The sequence below is a fragment of the Siphateles boraxobius genome, unplaced genomic scaffold (assembly GCF_051911475.1).
Source record: "Siphateles boraxobius isolate OS27281-9 unplaced genomic scaffold, OSU_SipBor_1 204, whole genome shotgun sequence".
Classification (NCBI taxonomy): domain Eukaryota; kingdom Metazoa; phylum Chordata; class Actinopteri; order Cypriniformes; family Leuciscidae; genus Siphateles; species Siphateles boraxobius.
The window spans coordinates 3,168,671-3,184,948 of NW_027508816.1; the positions used below are offsets into that span (position 1 = coordinate 3,168,671).

Sequence of the window (16,278 nt, forward strand, 5' to 3'; positions counted from 1 at the left end):
AAAAGCTGACTCATTAATGCAGTAATAATGTGTTCTGGAATAGTTCAAGTCCAAGATCCCCGCCAGCATATTACATTCTAAGAATGTTTTGCTAACGTTCACATGGTTATGAAAATGTTATTTCTGAATGTTCTCTAAAATGTTTTTTCTTAAAGGGATAGTTCACCCAAAAATGTAAATTCTGTCAGTATTTACTCTCCCTCATGTTTTTCAACACCGTAAGACCTTCGTTCATCTTCGGAACACGAATTAAGATATTTCTGATTAAATCTGAGAGCTGAATCACTCCTCCATAGGCTTCTAAGGGATTGAAACTTGTTCCCCGAAAAGTTATTAAAGACATCATTAAAATAATCCAAGTGACTACAGTGGCTCAATCTTAAATTTATCAAACGTCGAGAATACTTTTTGTGCGCAAAAAAAACAAAAATAACGACTTTATTTCAACTATTCATTTCCTTCTCTGTGGGCCTCGAGTGAGTTCATTAATGTAATAGCGTAAGCTTCTTTTGATATACAGGTCCTTCTCAAAAAATTAGCATATTGTAATAAAGTTAATTATTTTCCATAATGTAATGATAAAAATTAAACTTTCATATATTTTAGATTCATTGCACACCAACTGAAATATTTCAGGTCTTTTATTGTTTTAATACTGATGATTTTGGCATACAGCTCATGAAAACCCAAAATTCCTATCTCAAAAAATTAGCACATCATGAAAAGGGTCTCTAAACGAGCTATTAACCTAATCATCTGAATCAACTAATTAACTGTAAACACCTGCAAAAGATTCCTGAGGCTTTTAAAAACTCCCAGCCTGTTTCATTACTCAAAACCGCAATCATGGGTAAGACTGCCGACCTGACTTCTGTCCAGAAGGCCATCATTGACACTCTCAAGCAAGAGGGTAAGACACAAAAAGAAATTTCTGAACAAATAGGCTGTTCCCAGAGTGCTGTATCAAGACACCTCAGTGGGAAGTCTGTGGGAAGGAAAAAGTGTGGCAAAAAACGCTGCACAACGAGAAGAGTTGACCGGACCCTGAGGAAGATTGTGGAGAAGGACCGATTCCAGACCTTGGGGGACCTGCGGAAGCAGTGGACTGAGTCTGGAGTAGAAACATCCAGAGCCACCGTGCACAGGCGTGTGCAGGAAATGGGCTACAGGTGCCGCATTCCCCAGGTCAAGACACTTTTGAACCAGAAACAGCGGCAGAAGCGCCTGACCTGGGCTACAGAGAAGCAGCACTGGACTGTTGCTCAGTGGTCCAAAGTACTTTTTTCCGATGAAAGCAAATTTTGTATGTCATTCGGAAATCAAGATGCCAGAGTCTGGAGGAAGACTGGGGAGAAGGAAATGCCAAAATGCCTGAAGTCCAGTGTCAAGTAGCTACAGTCAGTGATGGTCTGGGGTGCCATGTCAGCTGCTGGTGTTGGTCCACTGTGTTTTATCAAGGCCAGGGTCAATGCAGCTAGCTATCAGGAGATTTTGGAGCACTTCATGCTTCCATCTGCTGAAAAGCTATATGGAGATAAAGATTTCATTTTTCAGCACGACCTGGCACCTGCTCACAGTGCCAAAACCACTGGTAAATGGTTTACTGACCATGGAATTACTGTGCTCAATTGGCCTGCCAACTCTCCTGACCTGAACCCCATAGAGAATCTGTGGGATATTGTGAAGAGAAAGTTGAGAGACGCAAGACCCAACACTCTGGATGAGCTTAAGGCCGCTATCGAAGCATCCTGGGCCTCCATAACACCTCAGCAGTGCCACAGGCTGATTGCCTCCATGCCACGCCGCACTGATTGCGGTTTTGAGTAATGAAACAGGCTGGGAGTTTTTAAAAGCCTCAGGAATCTTTTGCAGGTGTTTAGAGTTAATTAGTTGATTCAGATGATTAGGTTAATAGCTTGTTTAGAGACCCTTTTCATGATGTGCTAATTTTTTGAGATAGGAATTTTGGGTTTTCATGAGCTGTATGCCAAAATCATCAGTATTAAAACAATAAAAGACCTGAAATATTTCAGTTGGTGTGCAATGAATCTAAAATATATGAAAGTTTAATTTTTATCATTACATTATGGAAAATAATGAACTTTATCACAATATGCTAATTTTTTTAGAAGGACCTGTACGTCACACGCATCACACACATGACCAGCGTCGGCCAATAGTGAGCCTCCGTGTGACGTAGCTCTATGCAATCATACTACGCTAACTGACTAGAGGCCCACAGAGAAGAAAATGAATAGTTGTTTTTGCGCACAAAAAGTATTCTCGTCGCTTGATAAACTTAAGATTGAGCCACTGTAGTCACTTGGACTATTTTAACGATGTCTTTAATAACTTTTCGGGGCTGGCAAGTTTCAATCCCTGAAGAAGCCTATGGAGGAGTGATCCAGCTCTCAGATAACATATTTTTTGTTATCTGTGATCCAACTAATACATTCAGAAAAAATGCGCCCTGACTGATGTATAGATAATGTTTTTGTGCTGATGTCATTAATTGAAGCTGCGGTGAGCATGACTGACGGCACGTTTGCCTGGGAAAGAGAAACAGAACCAGTGCTGAAACAGTGAGTTTTGCCCTTTCACTCACTATATCTTTACACTATTACAGTATAAAACAGATGCTGCAATGATGATTCAATTGTGATTTAGGATTACTCTGGTGTGTGTGTGTGTGTGTGTGTGTGTGTGTGTGTGTGTGTGTGTGTGTGTGTGTGTGTGTGTGTGTGTGTGTGTGTGTGTGTGTGTGTGTCTGTGTGTGTGTGTGTGTGTGTTAATGTGTGTGTGTGTGTGTGTGTGTGTGTGTGTGTGTGTGTGTGTGTGTGTGTGCGTGTGTATGAGTGTGTGTGTGTGTGTGTTTGCATGACTGTGTTTATGCGTGTGGTTACATGTGTGTATGTATTTGCATGTATGTGTGTGTGTGTGTGTGTTATCGTCCAGCTCAGTTTAGTTCTCATATAATGTTGTCAATGCAGGCATATCGATAATATTATTGAATATTAAATTAAATGTCCCCAACTAAACAAGCCAAAAGACAATGAGGACAAAGGCGAAAAAAGGCGACAGTGGCAAGGAACCAAAACTCCATCAGTGACAAAAAAGTATATGATTATGATTCCGGCAGTATTATAGGCCAGAAGTTTGGAAGAAGATTGGATTGGAACATTCAGAATATTATCCTGTTCCATCTGGTTGAAGATCCGAGACATCACGTCAAAATGGAGACGAGTTTGTTAATGATCAGTGCCGATGGCTATCGAGTCGATGAGGCCTTCACAGGGAGAGTCTAGTTTACACAGTCTCTGCTGACACTTTGTGGTCGTGTCTAGGAGCAGGTCCCCCATCTGATCTGGATACGGCCCGGGTCCGGCTGATTACATTGTGCGTTGTGGTTGTGTCTAGGTGCAGGTCCTCCATCTGGTCTGGATACGGCCCGGATCCGGCTGATTACATCGTGCACTGTGGTCGTGTCTAGGTGCAGGTCCTCCATCTGATCTGGATCCGGCCCGGATCCGGCTGATTACATTGTGCGTTGTGGTCGTGTCTAGGTGCAGGTCCTCCATCTGGTCTGGATACGGCCTGGATCCGGCTGATTACAGTTAACCTTGGAATAAACAGAAAGACTAACATTAGCGTAGATCCCATTCTAAATAGGAAAAGGATCTACCGCCAGCAGTCGATTTAGATATTCTAGGTATTATCAACTGGCCGGAGTTTTGAGATTGCAATAGACGTGAAGGACTATAATGGGTTAAGAGCTCGCTCAAGTACTGGGGAGCTAAACCATTTAGTGCTTTGTAAGTAATCAGCAATATTTTAAAATTTATACGATGTTTAATAGGCAGCCAATGCAGTGTTGACAGAACCGGGCTAATATGGTCGTACTTCCTGGTTCTGTACAAAAAACATAAAATGTGTTTGCGTGTTTGTGTGTGTGTGTGTGTGTGTGTGTGTGTGTGTGTGTGTGTGTGTGTGTGTTTGCATGTGTGTGTGTGTGTTCTATCTAGCGGTTTTCACTCTGGATCTTAACGGATGTGTGTGTTGTTCAGTGTGTCTCTGGATATTGCCCCGGGTCGTCTGGTGGCAGTAGTGGGAGCTGTGGGATCGGGGAAGACTTCACTGATATCGGCTCTGCTAGGAGAACTGCACTGCCTAAAGGGACACATTAATATAAACGTAATCAAACGCATCTTATTATGAAAGATTACTGTAACTCTTCTCTGCCGACTGGCCATTAGTGGTGTGTGTTTCTCTGCCGCTTGACATTAGTTTTGTGTGTGTGTGTGTGTCCCAGGGGTCGGTGGCGTATGTCCCTCAGCAGGCCTGGATCCAGAACGCCTCACTGAAGGATAACGTCCTCTTCGGCTCTGAGCTGGATGAAGAACGGTACCGGTCCGCGGTGGAGGCCTGTGCTCTCGGGCCTGACCTGGACCTGCTGCCCGGAAGAGATCAGACCGAGATCGGAGAGAAGGTGAAGAGCACTGCTTCCCCACCGTCAGTCCTTGAGTCTTTACATATCAGAAAACTGAGACTGGCGAACATTTAGGACCTTATCATACACCCGGTGCAATGCAGCGCCAGGTGCGATGCAAGTGTGTTTTGCTAGTTTCACTTTTAGCCTGACGCAGTTCTCTTTTTATTTCATTCAGAAAGCCCAAAACTCACCCATTTCTCATTAAGAGAATAGGGACAACCCTTTTAGACCATGCGCTGCGTGACAACCATTTTTCCTGACGTTAAACTAGCAAAAGTGGATTTGGACTAAGCTAAGTGCACTTTATACCATGAACTTAGATCCTTCAAATAGGGCCCAAAGTCACAGTTGGCATATTCAGTGGTGGATGTAGGCATGATTATAAGGTTATAAAAATAAAACCGGCAGGGAATGCTCTGTGTAAGTCTGTGAATGTTCTGGGAAGGTTAGCTTTTTTTTACAATAAGAACCAAGAGAGAACGTTTCCCAGAATGTTCCTATTTGGTTCCCCAAAAAATAACCAAACGGGAACCATATGGGAACATTGGGAGAATGTGTTTGCTGGGCTGCACCTGTTCCTGAAGATTGATTTATCTAAGCAGTGAAGTACAGCTATTATGATGAATGTCATTATTTGCATTGAACTTTATATTAGACTGTAGATTGACATAAAAGACTGCTTATGTTATTTACAAATTTTGAAGGTTGTCGTTCAATTCATGGTTATTTCTGGAGAAATCACTCATTTACAGTGGGGGAAATAAGTATTTGACCCCTTGGTGATTTTGCAGGTTTGCCCACTTACAAAGAATGCAACGATCTATAATTTTAATCATATGTACATTCTAACAGTGAAAGACAGAATCCCAAAGAAAATTCCATAAAATCACATCATATGAATTTATAAAAGTTGATAACCATCTGATGAGGAAAAACAAGTATATGACCCCCTACCAAACAGCAAGTATTCTGGCTCCTACAAGCCAGTTAGTCTTTCTTTAAGACACAGCCCCAATCCCAACCAATTATCTACATCAAATACACCTGCCTCACCTCGTTACCTGTATAAAAGACACCTGTCAACACCCAAACAACCAGCATCCAACATCACCACCATGGGCAAGACCAAAGAGCTTTCTACGGACATCAGGGACAAGATTGTTGATCTGCATAAGGCTGGGATGGGCTACAAAAGAATCGGAAAGCAACTTGGAGAGAAAAAATCAACTGTCGGTGCAGTTATCAGGAAATGGAAGAAGCACCACACCAACGCCAACCTCCCTCGGTCTGGGCCTCCACACAAGATCTCGCCTCGTGGGGTGTCCCTGATCATGCGAACGGTGAGGAATCATCCCAAAACCACAAGGGGGGAACTGATGAATCAACTGAAGGCAGCTGGGACCACAGTTACAAAAGAAACGGTTGGTAAATGTTTTTCAGCCAAGGGGACGGGACAACTCCATCGTATTGAGGGGAGGATGGACAGGGCCATGTATCGTGGAATTCTGGACCAACATCTCCTTCCCTCAGTGAGAGAGCTGAAGATGGGTCGAGGATGGATGTTTCAGCACGACAACGACCCTAAGCACACCGCCAAAGCAACAAAAGAGTGGCTGAAGAAGAAGCACATCAAGGTTCTGGAGTGGCCTAGCCAGTCTCCAGACCTGAATCCAATTGAAAATCTTTGGAGGGAGCTTAAAATTCGAGTTGCCAGGCGACAACCTCGGAACCTGAAAGATTTGGAGGCTGTCTGCAGGGAGGAGTGGGCCAACATCCCTGCCGAAATGTGCACAAACCTTGTCACCAACTATAAAAAGCGTTTGACATCTGTGCTGGCCAATAAGGGCTTTTCTACAAAATATTAACATGCTGTTTGTCCAGGGGGTCAAATACTTGTTTTTCCTCATCAGATGGTTATCAATTTAAATAAAATCATATGATGTGATTTTCTGGAATTTTCTTTGGGATTCTGTCTTTCACTGTTAGAATGTACATATGAATAAAATTATAGATCGATGCATTCTTTGTAAGTGGGCAAACCTGCAAAATCAGCAAGGGGTCAAATACTTATTTCCCCCACTGTATATGGAAAGCCAAATCAACAGAGACTGTCTTTGGTTCACTACAGTTTTAAGGAGAAAATTCTCAGCAATGATGTTGACTTATTAATTTACACATGGTTTGTCTTAAAGCATATTAAAAACACCACTTTAGTCGCGTTTCCAACGGAATTACCCGGAACAATTTGCCCAGGAACTTTTTTCCCCCAGACCTTTTGCTGTCTGTGTTTCCTCCGCGGTCTAATGTACCGTGAAGATTAGGCAAATTAGTATGCTGACGCGCACTACTTTACAGTTCCCGCTGGATTTTATCATCTGAATTTAAGCTTAATAAAGCCTGTACCTTGTCGTCCATCGGCTATATTTTTTAAACTCCATTGTTGATTCGAATTGCAAACAACTGTTATTGCATGCACCACAACAGAAGGTGGTTGAAATAAAATGCTGCGTGGAGTCAACCACTCCACCAATTAGGATGTTCAGTGCCCAAGTCCCCCCTCTGAAAGTTCCTGAACTTTGATAAAGTACTACCTTGCAACCAGGGACTTTCTGAGATGGAACTATTTACCCAGAACTTCATTTAGACCCTGCGGTGGAAACACACTGAGTACCAGCCCAAAGTCCTTACTTCCTGCGGTGGAAACACGGCTATAGACATATAAACAATATTAAAAGCTGGATTTTCACCACAGGGGGACTTTAAAAACAGTTACCAATAACACCACTCCAATACTTTACACCACTGGCTGTGGGTCCTGACAATGCAACTGCAATAGTGCATATTCACTGTATTTAGGCATTTCCACGGCTTATTCTCTCGCCCAGGAAGAGTCCACACATGTGCAGAACGGGAACAGGGGTGGGAAACATTGACATTGAATGTTTGATGTTTGATCTGCTGTGCCCCAGGGCATCAATCTGAGCGGCGGACAGAAACAGCGGGTGAGTTTGGCCCGGGCAGTTTACAGCTCCGCTGACGTGTTCCTTCTGGATGACCCGCTGTCTGCTGTCGACTCACATGTGGGAAAACATCTGTTTGAACGGGTCATCGGACCCAAAGGACTGCTCAGAAATAAGGTAGGAGACTAATGTCAATGTCAATGCTAATGCTTTTAGCTAATGCTAAAAAGCTTATAAATTATAGGCTAATTTCACTGTTTTATTTTCTGTCAGATTTTGTTTGGACTAGAACTGTAGTTCTTTAGAAAATTATGAACAAACGTTCTTCCAATAACATTAAATGATTAGTTCACTTCAGAATGAATATTTCTTGATTATTTACTCTCCCGCATGTCATCCAAGATGTTCATGTCAAGAAATGAAGGTTTTTGAGGAAAACATTCCAGGATTTTTCTCCATATAGTTACTTTAATTGAGTCCAAGGGGTCGAAGGTCCAAATGTGAGTTTCAGTGCAGCTTCAAAGTCTCGACACGATCCAGCCGAGGTATAAGAGTCTGATCTAGACAAACCAGCGGACATTTTATAAAAAATATATAATATATACTTTTTAAACCAAAAACTATGAAAGAAAGACATGAACATCTTGGATGATGTGGGTGTGTGTAAATTATCAAGAAATTTTAATTCTGAAGATACCTAATCCTTTAATAGAACTTTTGTTCTAAGTTTTCTGGTCTCAAACATTAGCACAAAAAGTTTTTTATAAATCATACATGGAACGTTTTATTTCAGAAACATTGTAACATTTTTTATGTTACTACTTGTTTCATTCAGAGAACATTCAAAAGTAACATTCACAAAATGTTTGAAGAATGATGAAACGGAATGTTCCCTCAACGTTCAGTTAACCAAGGGAACACGTTTTAAAACATTTTGAATGTTAAAGACAAATAGCTGGGATACTCAGTATATTATTATACATGTCAAAAGCACATTTTCTGCTTGACTTAAATTTAATTTTTTCCCCTTCTCTTTCCTTGTAGACTCGTATCCTGGTGACACACGGGATTAGCTTCTTGGCGTACGTAGATGAGATTGTGGTGTTGGTGAATGGGGTTGTGTCCGAGGTGGGATCATACGAAGCTCTTCGAGCCAGTAAAGGCGCTTTCAATGAATTCATGGAAACTTACGGCAAAGAGGAAAGCAAAGCTAATGGCAATAAAGGTTTGTCTACCATCGAACATTTGCATTTTCTGCTGAGCTTCAGATATTGTCCTAAATTCTAAAATATCCATCTGAACACATTCTGAAAGTTTTTGTACAGGACTTGCAATGTCTACATGATTCATGCTTTATTTCTTGGTGTGAGTTGTCTTTCCTCAGTAACACTTTATTTCGATGGTCCACTTTAGACATTCTACTAGCTAGAAGTAACTTTGCAACTACATGTCAACTTCAGAGTTAGTTGACTCGTAGTTACGAAGTTACTCACAGTTAGTAGAATGTCTAAAGTGGACCATTGAAGTAATTCTTTCCTCATGCTATCCTGATTGTGAATGCCTGAAACTGTCAACCAATGCAAGACCCCAAGACTTGGGTTGGAGATCCACATGCAGCTTGATTGGGACAGTCCAGAATCGCAATCAATATAACGAGCAAAGGCTCAAACAATCCAAATGAGCAACAGGGCAGAAAACACAGACAAAAGGAAATGCTGTAAACAGGGAGAGTATTAAAAAAACAAGACACAGGAAACCAGGAAAAAGCTCAGAAATACAGTGTAACAACATACATGATTTGCAAAGAAGGACTGAAAACCCAGGGCTTCAATAGGCAAGAGTAAACATGATAATAACACACAGGTGGAAATAATCACAACATGATGAGTCCAGGCAATGGGTAATGGGAAATGCAGTCCATGATGTGATTAAGCAGACAGAAGGAGCGCCCTCTGGTGGAGATCATGGGCACTTCAGCTGGTGGTTGTGACAATTTTATTGATTTAGTTTGATTTTAATTCATTTTTAATTAGGCTACATTTTATGAATTAAACATAATTAAACAAACACTTGTAAGCATACTTTATCAGAAGAAAACAAAATTAAATAACCTGTTAAACATGATGGTATTATGCAATCATTTAAGACATTTCTCCTTATATGGAACCTTTTTGTCATAAAGTGTTCTGTAAAATTGAGTCAAGAAACCGAGGGTTCTATACAGAACCCCAGTGTAACTTTTCTGAGCAGTGTATATAATCCTTTATCCAATGTGACGGGTTATGGACAGTATTAGCCAAACTGAAGACCACGTGTGGTCGAGTGTTGCAATATATTAAAGTTTAATGGGAGCAGATAAAGCAGTGTGGGAATTTTCTTCTCCATTTCTTCAATATTAGCCAAAAAGCATGCAGGGATCCACACTATGGAAATTCACTGGAAACAGAATACCAGTTTTAATATCCAATAGCGTACACTAACATTCAAAATTTTGGGAGAATTATGATTTTTAAATGCTTTTGAAAGAAGTCTCTTCTGCTTACCAAGGCTGAATTTTCAATGTTGAACACAGTTGTGCTGCTTCATATTTTTGTGGAAACCGTGACACATCTTATTTTTCAGGATTCTTTGATGAATAGAAAATTGAGAGAAAATAATTTATTTGAAATATAATATTTTGTAATATTATAAATGTATTTACTGCCAGACATTTTATCAATTTAATGTATCCTTGCAAAATAAAAGTATTAAATTCTTTAAAAAATATATTTTTGAAAGGTTGTGTGTGTTCATAGATTTGGGATGCATGAACAATAAGTAATCTCTAAAGCATTACTTAGAAACAAGTATACTTGTACGTTTTTGCACTACTTGCATCAAAACACATGTGCACAAGTCTTTATGCACATAAAGGATGCGACTGATTGTAATTGTGTGGTCAAACAGCAGCAGCTCAGGGGTCCGACTATGAAGAGATCGAAACCCTGCCGGCGGGTATAGAGCCTCAGGCCGACGGCTCTCCAGAGGACATCGTCTCAAACACACTGAAGAGAGAAAACAGCCTGCGTCACTCTCAACGAAACGGAAGGTAAACCAAACACACCATCGAGAAACATGTCAGAACAACAAAAGATTGTATTCTAGACATGCACTATTTCACACAGATAAACTGAATGTTGCCCCACTTGAGCAAGTATAGTCATTTCCATTGCACTAATGCACTCTATAGTCATCATGATCTTCACAAATTCAACTGAAATGCGATAACAGACTTCATTGCAAGAGTGCAGTTTTGTGTTCACCAAGATTTATATTCATATTTTTTGTCTTTAGTGTGAGAGTAAGGAAGAACAGCTCTCTTCGAAGTAAAAAAGACTCCGGCGATAAGAAAGGACAACGACTGATTGAGAAAGAGACAATGGAGACTGGAAGGGTACATAATAGGAACTAAAAGCTATTTTGACTCTCAATGTTTTGTCATCTTTTTTCCCCCTCAGTAATTGTGCAAATTATTTTTTTGATCCATGTACAGGTGAAGTTCTCAGTGTATCTTCAGTATCTGAGGGCGATGGGATGGTGTTGTGTCACCTGGAGTTTCCTCATCTACTTCATCCAGAATGTGGCCATCATTGGTCAAAATCTGTGGCTCAGTGACTGGACTAATGATGCCGAAAATTATTTCAACACAACCTACCCGAATAATATTAGAGACACGAGAATAGGTGTCTTTGGAGCCCTTGGAATTGCACAAGGTTTGAGCAGAAAGAGGTTAAATAAATACTTTTACATACAAAATGAAAAATGATATTTTTGTGATTTAAAGAGGCTAGTTCATTATTTTGGGTGTACTAGAATAGGTTAACATGTTTTTGTTCAAAAAACATAATTGTTTTACATACTTTACATTATTGGAGACCTCTATTCCCAGTCTGTCTGAAACTAGCTGATTTCTACAAAACCCCGCCTTCTGAAATGCTCAGCGTGCTCTGATTGGCCAGCTGACCTAGTGCATTGTGATTGGCCTGGATCAGTGTTCTCTGGTTCTCTGTTCGACAGAATAAATCCCTTTGTGCAAGACTATGAGCTTTGCAACTTTGCATGGCGCTGTGACCATGAACCACAATAGTCATATCCATGTGATCAGCCTCAATTGCCAAACACACATCCCCAGTTTGCTCTAAATCAGATAAAGAACTTAGAAAAGATGAGACTTTTCCTGTTTACATTTTGACAACAATGTTTGAGATATCCAAAATCTGTTCGCAATTAGCATCTCCAATGTATGTGAGAATCGCATGAATCCCCATGAACGAAAAAATTCACATTCAATTCAAAATGGCTGACTTCCTGTTGCTCGGAGCGAATTATTGTAATTTAAAAAGTTTTCTGGCTCGATGAGAACAATTTGTGTACAGAGTTTGGTGGCTGTAGGTAAAACAAACCACAGCACTTTTGTCATGGTGGCGCTACAGACACCCCCATAATTTTTCAGACATTATGTGAACTTTACATTTGAATGTTCTCTGAAACAATTAGTAACATTAAAAAAGCGTCCCTTTAACATTACTAGAAGAACATTTGTTCATAACTTTGGGAGAATGTGCCATAATGTTCCCCTGTTATCTTGGTCTGAGTGTCTCGGCTGAAGAAAACCCGCTTGGAGAGATGGACAGTCTATCACAGGGATATCATTTGGTCATGAATTTTATAGTAAGAATAAAAGTTACCCAAATTTAGTTAACAATTACATATTGTATTACATAAAGTAGATTATATACTTGTTGGTCATGATGATCTACATATTAAATGATCAAAAGCATAATAATACAATTGTGGGTCACAGCCACGGTGTAGAACATGATAAGTGAAGGCAAGTCATATTGGCATCATCATCAAAGCTATTCTCAGTTTAGAGAGTGACCATAGACCATAGAGAGTGATCTGATGTAGGAAAATAGGTCTTGTATAGTTTTATCTCTTAGTGATGACATGGAGAGTTTAAGTCTTTTGTTTCCCAGAGAAAAAAACGGTGGAAGAAGTACATGAATGATCCTTTATGACTTGACGTTATGTTTTTCTCTGCCAGGATTTCTGGTGTTTTTAGGCACTATACTCCTAGCTGATGGATCCATTTGTGCGTCCAGGACTCTACACACAAATCTGCTGTCTAATATTCTGAAAGTACCCATGGTGTTCTTTGATACCACACCTTCAGGACGAGTAGTCAATCGTTTTGCTAAGGTATATATGGGCCCACTTTTAACACTGAACACAATTTTGTTTGTTTGCTATAAAGCCAAAACAAAGATTTACAAATTGCACTGAGTTTTATAATTAGTGGGTCTGTATTGAGACCAGAGACAAGCTCATTAACATTCTATACACTCTCAAAAATAATGGTTCCAAAAGGGTGTTTAAGATGCCAAAGATGAAGCATTTTTGGTTCCACAAAGAACCTTTCAGTGATCAGTTCTTAAAAGGGTCATCATTTAAAAATAAAAGGCATTTTTTCCAAGCCTGATTTTAGCCTCTGATTTGAACACTCTGTTTGAAGAGGCTTGTATGTGTGAGACTTCAGTCTAAACGCCCACTGCTGTGATTGGCTAAGAGACTTTAGTGTAAATACCCACTGCTGTGATTGGTTGTGAGACTTCATTGTAAACGCCCACTGCTGTGATTGGCTGTGAGACATCAGTGTAAATACCCACTACTGGGATTGGCTGTGAGACTTCAGTGTAAACGCCCACTGCTGTGATTGGCTGTGAGACTTCAGTGTCAACGCCCACTGCTGTGATTGGCTGTGAGACTTCAGTATAAACGCCCACTGCTGTGATTGGCTGTGAGACTTCAGTGTAAACGTCCACTGCTGTGATTGGCTGATAGACTTCAGTATAAACGCGCACTGCTGTGATTGGCTGTGAGACATCAGTGTAAACACCCACTGCTGTGATTGGCTGAGATACTTCAGTGTAAACCCCTACTGCTTTGATTGGCTGTGAGACTTCAGGGTAAACGCCCACTGCTGTGATTGGCTGTGAGACTTCAGTGTAAACGCCTACTGCTGTGAATGGCTGAGAGACTTCAGTGTAAACGCCCACTGCTGTGATTGGCTGTGAGACATCAGTGTAAACACCCACTACTGTGATTGGCTGAGATACTTCAGTGTAAACGCCCACTGCTGTGATTGGCTGTAAGACTTCAGTGTAAACGTCCACTGCTGTGATTGGCTGATAGACTTCAGTATAAACGCGCACTGCTGTGATTGGCTGTGAGACATCAGTGTAAACACCCACTGCTGTGATTGGCTGAGATACTTCAGTGTAAACCCCTACTGCTTTGATTGGCTGTGAGACTTCAGTGTAAACGCCCACTGCTGTAATTGGCTGAGATACTTCAGTGTAAACGCCCACTGCTGTGATTGGCTGAGATACTTCAGTGTAAACGCCCACTGCTGTGATTGGCTGTAAGACTTCAGTGTAAACGCCCACTGCTGTGATTGGCTGAGATACTTCAGTGTAAACGCCCACTGCTGTGATTGGCTGAGATACTTCAGTGTAAACACCCACTGCTGTGATTGGCTGACAGCGTTGCAGGTGAAATAGCTAGTATTACAAGTGGAACTCTCTGGAAATCTTTTACTACGTTTTTACTTTTACAGCTATCGAGATTAACGAATCGTGAAAAGTACTACACAAATATTTATATCTATTCCCATCACATGAAAGGCAGCAGTGATGAGCATTGAGCAGAGGACAGACAATCTGTTGATTTCGTGAATTAAGACATGTCAATACAGTAAGAGCTTCGTTTTGCACTGTAACAGCGTCATTGATTTCATAACGAGTTTTGGCAAGTGTCCAGAAAAACTCGCGCTGTGTGATTGACAGCTTGGGAGATTGGAAAGGAAGCGTTCTTTGATTGCTTTCTGTATATAATTTAATCACAGTTCAAATAAGATTATTTCCATCCTAATGTTAGGTAACGTGGTTTAACAGGAATCACTAGGAAGACGATGAGGAACAGGAAACAGGATTTTAATTAAACAAAACTCAGGAGTCACAACACACGTCTTAATACAAACGAGAATGGACCAAGACTGAAAGAACTGAGGAAAACTAAATACAGAGACTGATGAGTATAATGAATAGGAGACAGGTGACACGGATGAAGATAATTAACTAAACACAGGTGAAACAACTGGAGACAAACGAGGAGCGGGAAAACTGAACAGGACTAAACCAAAATACTAGAAAAAAGGGGGAAACACAGAGTCACACTGTTACAGTACGCCGTATAACATCAATGGGGTAGGGGGGCGGGCGCCCTGGAGGCTGAGGAGGGCTGTGAAGCAGGCCATGGTGGAGCAGGCTGTGAAGTAGGCCAGGGCGGAGCAGGCTGTGAAGGAGGCCATGGCGGATAGGACCCTTTGGGTGGCCATGGCGGAGAAGACCCTTACGGTGGCAATGGCGGATAGGACCCTTTGGGCGGCCATGGCGGAGAAGACCCTTACGGCGGCAATGGCGGAGACGGGTTTAGGAATGACCTCCGGGCACTGTGGGACGCAGGAAGTCCTCGTCCTCCTCCTCCGTTTCCGAGAGCGTGAGGGCGCTGGGCAGGACGGGACCAGCGGTAAGGGCGCTGGGCTGGACGGGACCAGCAGTGAGGGATCTGGGATGGACGAGGCCAGAGGCGAGGGCACGGGGCTGGACAGGACCAGCGATGAAGGCTCGGCTCTGAATGGGACCAGCGGCGAAGGCTCTGGGCTGGACGGGACCAGCGGTGAAGGCTCTGGGCTGGACGGCACCAGCGGTGAAGGCTCTTCGCTGGACGGCACCAGCGGTGAAGGCTCTTGGCTGGACGGGACCAGCGGTGAGGGCTCTGGGCTGGACGGCACCAGCGGTGAAGGCTCTGGGCTGGACGGCACCTGCGGTGAAGGCTCTGGGCTGGACGGGACCAGCGGTGAGGGCTCTGGGCTGGACGGCACCAGCGGTGAAGGCTCTGGGCTGGACGGCACCAGCGGTGAAGGCTCTGTGCTGGACGGGACCAGCGGTGAAGGCTCTAAAACGAAGTCTATTAAATCAATTCCCTTTGGGTCCGGGACGACGATCTGAACGGAGGTTTTAGGAGGGGCGACCTCGGCGGGTCGAGATCCAGGAAGTGTGGTCTCGGCGGAACGAGACTTTGGACGCAGAGGGGAGACCCGGACAGAAGGGAGATCGGGAACTACTTCCTCGACGGTGTAGGACGATCTACTCACCCACAGGATGTTGGCTATGTATTCCCTCAAGGAACAGAAGGTGGCAGTAGCTGGGACTTGCCCAAAGAGTGGATCGTCCAGACCAATCCAAAGGGAGTGCTTGAGGGCTCCCTTTTTCCAGGACACCTGTTGGGCGAGGTGGAGGAATTCCTCAATATAGTCCTCGATGGGGCGATGATTTGGGGGGATGGTGAGGAGGAGATCGATGGGATTCGTAGTGCAGCAATTGGGTCCGTTCTTCTGTTATGTAACGTGGTTTACTAGGAATCTCTAGGAAGACGATGAGGAACAGGAAAGAGGATTTTAATTAAACAAAACTCAGGAGTCACAACACACGTCTTAATACAAACGAGAATGGACCAAGACTGAAAGAACTGAGGAAAACTAAATACAGAGACTGATGAGTATAATGAATAGGAGACAGGTGACACGGATGAAGATAATTAACTAAACACAGGTGAAACAACTGGAGACAAACGAGGAGCGGGAAAACTGAACAGGACTAAACCAAAATACTAGAAAAAAGGGGAAAACACAGAGTCACACTGTTACAGTACGCCGTATAACATCAA

The 16,278-nt window shown here is 42.3% G+C and overlaps 1 protein-coding gene across 6 annotated transcripts in view; it reads left to right on the forward strand.

Annotated features, from left to right (window-relative positions):
- LOC143745488 (ATP-binding cassette sub-family C member 2-like) overlaps positions 1 to 16,278 on the forward strand; it is a 62,235-nt gene that overhangs the window by 30,246 nt on the left and 15,711 nt on the right. For 2 of the 6 annotated variants that reach the window (XM_077237614.1, XM_077237613.1), the window contains 9 exons: positions 2,519 to 2,582; positions 4,065 to 4,191; positions 4,310 to 4,486; positions 7,459 to 7,626; positions 8,494 to 8,674; positions 10,396 to 10,537; positions 10,783 to 10,882; positions 10,982 to 11,201; positions 12,536 to 12,690. In XM_077237614.1, coding sequence (XP_077093729.1) covers positions 2,519 to 2,582; positions 4,065 to 4,191; positions 4,310 to 4,486; positions 7,459 to 7,626; positions 8,494 to 8,674; positions 10,396 to 10,537; positions 10,783 to 10,882; positions 10,982 to 11,201; positions 12,536 to 12,690 — 1,334 coding nt within the window. Of the gene's footprint in view, positions 1 to 2,515; positions 2,583 to 4,064; positions 4,192 to 4,309; positions 4,487 to 7,458; positions 7,627 to 8,493; positions 8,675 to 10,395; positions 10,538 to 10,782; positions 10,883 to 10,981; positions 11,202 to 12,535; positions 12,691 to 16,278 lie in introns of all 6 variants that reach the window. The other 4 variants (XM_077237612.1, XM_077237617.1, XM_077237616.1 and 1 more) reach the window with 3 other exon arrangements.